Below are 6,872 nucleotides of genomic sequence, written 5' to 3'. Positions count from 1 at the left end.
AGACTTTATTTGCTGACTTCCAAGGCAAAAAAAAAGAACACATCAAATTGACTACTGTGACTGACCATTCTTTGTGATGCCCCTTCAACAATATAGAAGGTCATCATCTAGTCAACCAAAGTTAATTTTGTAGGATAATAATTTCTAAGACCCAGTTTGCTAATAAATCTTTAGATATCAAAAGATGCTGCACCAAAAAGTACAGCAGAATAACACTTTGCATTTCCTCTTGCAAATTTTCATTATCACCTAGGACTCATGTAAAGGACAATACTTTGGTGAATACTATTTAATTTGAACTATTACATGGCATTAAATATTTGAACAAGTTTAATATTTTTGCATACGCTAACGGTTTACCAATAATCACTCACGTGGTCAATAGATGGTAAGATATCGAAAGCTCTAATCTAAGATTAGAAATAATTGGTGGATAATTTAGAACTGATATATCTAGGTGATATTCTTTCATATTCAATCTCTTTCAAATAAAAGTCTATTCCACTAGGTCAAGATTGGCTTGATTTCATCTTATACGCCTTAAATCCCCTTGGTGAATCTATTAGATATCTTTCCATATGTTAGCTTTTTATTTTGCACTTTACATTATTACACAATGAAGCTCCAACAAAACTATTGTCCATTTAGTTGTAGTCTTTTAGAAGAAAAGGAAGGGGGGCATACCCTAAAACTTGATAATAAATGATTAGAAAGCATGACAACTCATTTTTATCACAATTTTTTTTATGCCATATTTTTTTATTATCAAAGTACAGAAAGGATAGCATTACAAAATGGACAATTAATTGAGAATCTTATGAAGGTGAGGTGGTTAGCATGTGTTTATTGTCCTCCTTGATTTTATTATTATTTTTCTTTCTTTAATGTCTTTTTCATTCCCTTATATTATTTTCTTCTCTCTTGTTGTTTTTCTTATTTTGATTCTTAAGTTTTTACATGTATCCACATATAGATATTGCTTTCAGATTATTTCTTTCTTTTTAATTTCTTTTTTTAAAAAAAAATTAGGAAAAGCCTCTTTCTCTTGGTTCACTATCATGTCACAAATGAATCTCGAATCATTCTTGATGGGCTCAAAACTGTGACAAGACCACCAGATAGAACCAACTTCAAAAGAATATGAAGGCAAATTTAATATTCTAATTTTAGGAGTGAATCTAAAATTACTTTATCATTTGGCTTAGTTAAAAATAATAATAAAATAAAATAAATCAATTTTATTTGTATTATAATAAAAATGTAGGATGTTATTAGTTATAATTTTCTCACAATTAAGAAATAAACAAAAAAAGAAAGCAGTCTTATGACGCAAACACTGTCTCTTTCTCTCCGGTGTGCTAGAATCACACCATAGGCCGCCATTATTTGTGAACAGTATTCGAAGCTTCAGTGCTGCTTCAGTTGATTAAATCCAACGTGCTCATTATTCCTAATATTCCACGCGCTCCTTTTTTTTTTTTAATAATAAAATTTTAGTTTAATTTAGTTGATCTCCCTCGTCTCCTCTTTCCTACGATACGCGAGACTATCAGTTACCCCCACGGTCCTCTCGTTTACGCGTATTACCCGGAATCCCATATAAATCCATCTCGGGATCCTCGTAATCCTAAACCTTCAAGTAAAACTCTCGGTGAACACGTGGTGGCTAGCTTAGCTCGAGAGGATGAAGGCTGATGGCGGCGCTACTAGTAGTTGCACGGCGGCGGCAGCCGCCGAAGAGAAGAAGTACAAGGGAGTCAGGCAGCGGAAGTGGGGACGCTGGGTGTCGGAGATCCGGCTGCCAAATAGCCGGGATAGGATATGGCTCGGGTCGTACGACACACCGGAGAAGGCGGCGCGGGCGTTCGACGCCGCCTTCGTGTGCCTCCGGGGCCACCTAGCCGGCCAATTAAATTTCCCCGACTCGCCGCCGCCGAGGATCCCCGGCGGCGGAGGCCCGGAGCTTTGTCCGCAGCAGATCCAGGCGGTAGCGGCCAACCACGCCAACCGGACCCGGCCGGGAGAGCCGGCCGCGACGCCGAGCGTAGAGGACTCGGCAGTGATGTCGCCTTCGGAGGTGGCCTCCGATGGGCGAACGGAGGAGAGCGGCGACGCGTTCGATTGGTCGCTCTTCGACACGTTGCTTTCGCCGGCTAGGGGATGCGGCGCCGAGTTCCAGCCAGTCATCGAGGATTTTCCGTGCGACTTCTTGTCGCCAGTACCGGGGCCGACGGCGGAGGCTGAGGCGGCGGACGAGAGCAGCCTGAGCGGTCTGGCTTCATTCCTTTGGAACTTCCAAGAGTAGCAAATGCTTAATTACTTCATTATTTCATTAATTACTATTTTTAAAATACTTTTACTCAATTTTACAGAGTGAGGGAACATGGCAAAATATTCGTTTGCCAAAGAATCGGCTGGCCGAAGAGTTTCAAATCCGGTGGCCGATGCCTCTCCTCAGTCCTCCCTTTATTGTTTCTGGAGTTGAAGTATACCTTCAATTTCCTCAACTAAGAAAAATACATGCATTCTTTGTATTATTCTTTGGTTCTTGCACAGAGGTGCATAAAGATTTCATTTGTTGAACTAAAAACTTTTCAACACTCTACATGTGTGTTTGTGTGTCCAAATTCATAGTAGTTGTTGCTCGTCATCACTGGAACGTAGTGCAAGCTCTACTAGATTTTGAGGCTTTTTCTTCCCTTTATCCTGAGGGCTTTTTCTGTTGTCGCCGGTGAATTTCTCCTCTCCTCTCGCCAACCTAGTGGCTAGGTGAAGAGAGAAGACTCTCTTTCCCTTCGGTAGGAGTTTCCCTCTTTTCTCGTTCCTTTTCTCCTTCTATCCATTTTAACTCTCTCCTAGCGGTCTCTGCTGCATCTGTCGTTAACGACCTTCCTGCTATTAGATTTGTTCTCCCCTTTCTTCAGCTCACTTTATTCTGGCCTCGTGCCGGTCGCCATCTCTTCACTACTATGTCGCCTACACAATATCTTCATCACCACACTTGCCTATCGCCCCTCCTACTTCAAACCTATTGGCCTTGCCACCTTGCCACATCATCCTCCGACTCCGGCGACAAGAATCGTCGTTGGCATTGACCTTTTAGTGGTTGATGATCACTTTGTTTCTTCATTTTTTTATTTTCTCGCAAGTTTCTGTGAGGTAGCTATACTGCTTCAAAATCTTCGCTTCGTTCTTGATGAAGCTATAATTACTTGACTTTTTATGTATGAGGAATTATGGGTGTCCCATTTAGATCTTGTTCACTCAATAGCCTTGATGCTTGCTTCTTCATTGCTAGTAGTGCGATTACTCCAAATTATTTATCATTTTCTTTATATATCAAAGCTTGTACGTAGTCAACGGAGTTAAATGAAATTGTTGGTCTACAGACGGTTGACAAAAATAAAAATACATAATAATCTCGTCGTGCGGACTTCATTAAAAAGAGTAGATTAAATAGGATAAGCTTATTAGCTCATCATTGAACATAGTTTCGGATATAATATTGTATGATAGGGACTTATTCACTTCTTAGAGAAGGAGGTTTACCTATTTGAGTAAGTTAAGCAAACATGGAAGACGACTACCTTTCATGCATACTAACGCATGAAAGAATTATGATGTTGTTGTTAAATAGGATAAGCTTATTCAATTTTTCTGATTAAATAGGATAAGCTTATTCACTTTTTCTGAAGCACTTCAAAGAATTATGATGTTGTTGTTATCTCTTTATTTACAAGAGAAATAAAGGAATCTGTTAAGCTCAAATGCATCGGTATCTCCATCAATTAACACCTGATGTTTCCTTGCAACTAATTTAGCTCTTGAGGAAAAAGGAATATGTTGCTCCCTAGACCAAAATTTGACAGAGTAGAAATTGAGAAAAAAATTCTGAAATTGTTAAAATTTCTAAGCAATCGACACCTTCCAACAATTTATCTGCCCTTCATTCAACTCTAGAAATGGGTTCACATTGCACTCACTAAAATTTAGAAAATGAGCTGAAACTGTCAGATTAAAGCAAGCACTTTCTTATGAATACTAATGTCTCAAAGATCTATACATTCCTTAATATCATCTGAAAATTTGATAAAGCATATACAGATAAATACGTTTTGGCTGAATAATATGAAAATAAGGTTCGGTTATAGCAACAATGAGTAAAGATTGAGATCATTTTTTTGTTGATGTGGTAGCCATAGTAGGCTCTGAAAGCTGCCTTTCCTGTTCCAGTAAACACCATTCATATTTGGGTTTCCAAATTGATGAATGAATCTCTGAAACTGTCGAACATCCAACGAACAAGAAGCACACTGTCTGGCACCTTTGATGACGAAAGACAATCAATCACTTTAAAGATCTCCTTGCAAGTTATCTTGTTGCCGACCTTCAGTGTATATGGATATCAACCAAAAAAGCTTGCACTGATACAGAAATTGCAGTGATAGGATACTTTTAGCAAACAAGAACAATCAGCAAGCGCCTTCAACACCCCAATAAATACTCTGCATCCCTCTCCCTTCTCTCTTTTCTCTGCTCCATCTCTTTCTCAGTCCCCTTTATATTCTTTCTTTCTGTATTAGTCTTTCATATCTCAACAAATTCAGGCAAAGCCTGTAACTGAAAAGTATGGGAAAGAACAGCCATCTTTTACTTGTGTTACCAGTAGTCATTACAAGAGCAGAATCCATTTTCAAAATGGTGGAACCTGTTCCTATCCCTTAGTACTATTCTACGTTTGTATAACTTTGAGATCAGCTTTATGGATGAGTGACAATCACCACAAACTCGCAGGTTCTTTACTACCTGCAAAGGTGTGCCCTCACTAGTGCTGATTAAGCCAAATGCAATTGCAATTTTTTCACTGTGGTAGAAAAGCATGCTCTTTTTCTCTTCCTCATCTATGTTAAGTAGTACCTGTGTTGTGTCTGAAACATAACCTGCAGCCTGTAGCTTTTTGGCCATCTCCTCCAACATTGAGTATATCTCTTTTCTTCTTGGATGGGCATCATCTTCCACAACAAACTCATGAATTGTCCCATCAACTGTGATCCAACTGCATCCAGGATCTTTCCTTATGTCTAATTCCTTCATCATGAGCCTCATCTTAGCCATGGCATTCCAGTTACCTGAAGAGGCATAGGTATTCGATAGAAGCACATAGCATCCTCCATCTGTAGGGGCTAGCTCCATAAGGCGCTCAGCAGCATGCATTGCTATATCAGCATTACCATGGATTTTACAAGCTGCAAGCAAGGACTTGTAGATCACATCATCAGGCTTTATGGGCATGTCCATTATGAACTTCTCAGCCTCATCAAGGAGACCTGCTCGACCTAGCATATCGACAATGCAAGTGTAGTGCTCAACCCTAGGTACGAACTTATATACATTCACCATACGGTCGAAGAATAGACGGCCCTCCTTCACCAATCCTGAATGACTACATGCACTTAAAACGCCTATAAAAGCAACATCAGTGGGAATTACTCCAGCCTGTTCCATCTTGGAGAAGTGGTCAAGTGCATCACTAGCACGGCCATGCATAGCAAGTGCACCAATCAATGCACTCCAAGTAATTGGATTTTTCTTTGGTAACCCTTCAAAAACCTGAACAGCCTTATTAATGTTACCACACTTAGAGTACATGTCAACTAAGGCTGACCCAAGGACATCATCCACCAAAATGCCATTCTTATTTATATAGAGATGCACCCACTTACCCAATTCAAGTGCACCTAGACGTGATATTGCTGGAAGAACGCTGACCAAACTAACATAATTGGGCTTCACACCTTCCAATTGCATTGTCCGGAAAACTTCCACGGCTTCCTTGAAGCAACCAAATTGTGCATATTTAGATATCATCCCATTCCAAGATATCATACTTTTATGAGGCATTCCATCAAACAGTTGCCTGGCTCGCTCAACCATTCCAAGCCTGAAATATGCATCAATCAAAACATTATTCAGCACCACATTTGCTTCGCTAGTTGGTGATAAAGAACTAGTCTGGACCATCCTTAGAGCATCTTCCATGTTTCCACATAAAGAATACAATCGCACCAAATTTGTTAGGATAAATCCATCGTGCACCAATCCCAATTTAATGGTCTGGCCATGGATCTGCTTCCCTGTGAGAATCGCCTCTATCCTAGCGCATGCCTTTAGCACAGATGGGAAAGTGTACTGGTTAGGCTGGATGTCTTCACAACACAGCATCTCTAAGAAAAGGACAAGGGATTCCAAGGGGTTATCATCACTCTCGGCAAAGGCACGAATGATGGTGTTCCAAGAGAAGCAATTTCGATCAGGCATTTGGTCGAACAACAAGCGGGCAACACGAAGGTCGCGATTATCAGAGAGGGCTCCACACCTAAGGATCTCAGCTGCCACGAGGGGGTCCCTCACTTGGCCTGTCTTGATTGCTAACGCATGGAGTTGCTTGAGATCTACTAGGGTTTTGGAGGTCTTGAGAGAGGGTAAAATGGAGTAGGAAAGAGGAGGAGGAGGGGGAAGGCATCGAGTGGAGTTGAGGGGCACTGATGGATTCGAATTTAAAAGCATGGTTGGTGGCGCATGTTAGCGGTAGGAAGCATGCGGGTATAAATATGGCACGATGGATTGATGACAAAAGTACTCGGAGGATTTTTTTTTACATAGATACCCCTCTGAAGGAAAGCTACATATAATTCTTCTATTAGCTTTAATATTGCTAATACGAATTACAAATTGCCACCAATCAACAGGGATAGCAGAGACCTATGTGCGTCCATAATGAGTATCGAGTAATGCCGTAATGGTGGACATTATATTATACAATATAACATAAAGGAATCATCAAAACTTTTCTCCGGTTTGAAGAGAAAAGT

General features: G+C 40.3%; 2 protein-coding genes across 2 annotated transcripts; one reads left to right on the top strand and one right to left on the bottom strand.

Moving 5' to 3' along the window:
• Nucleotides 1-1,561: 1,561 nt before the first annotated feature.
• On the top strand, nt 1,562-2,600 carry LOC140800010 (ethylene-responsive transcription factor ERF012-like). Its single transcript, XM_073154630.1, has 2 exons — nt 1,562-2,270; nt 2,373-2,600. The coding sequence occupies exons 1-2, from the start codon at nt 1,685-1,687 to the stop codon at nt 2,375-2,377; spliced, it is 591 nt and encodes a 196-aa protein (XP_073010731.1). The 5' UTR covers nt 1,562-1,684; the 3' UTR covers nt 2,378-2,600.
• Nucleotides 2,601-4,015: 1,415 nt separating this feature from the next.
• LOC140800059 (pentatricopeptide repeat-containing protein At5g48910) lies at nt 4,016-6,640 on the bottom strand. The gene has a single exon (XM_073154699.1). The coding sequence runs from the start codon at nt 6,565-6,567 to the stop codon at nt 4,660-4,662; it is 1,908 nt and encodes a 635-aa protein (XP_073010800.1). The 5' UTR covers nt 6,568-6,640; the 3' UTR covers nt 4,016-4,659.
• Between the last annotated feature and the right edge of the window lie 232 nt (nt 6,641-6,872).

Source organism: Typha latifolia, chromosome 13, assembly GCF_019914945.1.
Source record: "Typha latifolia isolate L0001 chromosome 13, TyphaL0001v2, whole genome shotgun sequence".
Classification (NCBI taxonomy): domain Eukaryota; kingdom Viridiplantae; phylum Streptophyta; class Magnoliopsida; order Poales; family Typhaceae; genus Typha; species Typha latifolia.
This window is presented reverse-complemented; position numbering and strand designations above follow the sequence as displayed.

What these genes read in the sequence shown, in the direction of transcription:
- LOC140800010 (XM_073154630.1), top strand. Translation starts at nt 1,685, where the DNA reads ATGAAGGCTGATGGCGGCGCTACTAGTAGTTGCACGGCGGCGGCAGCC.
- LOC140800059 (XM_073154699.1), bottom strand. Translation starts at nt 6,567, where the DNA reads ATGCTTTTAAATTCGAATCCATCAGTGCCCCTCAACTCCACTCGATGC.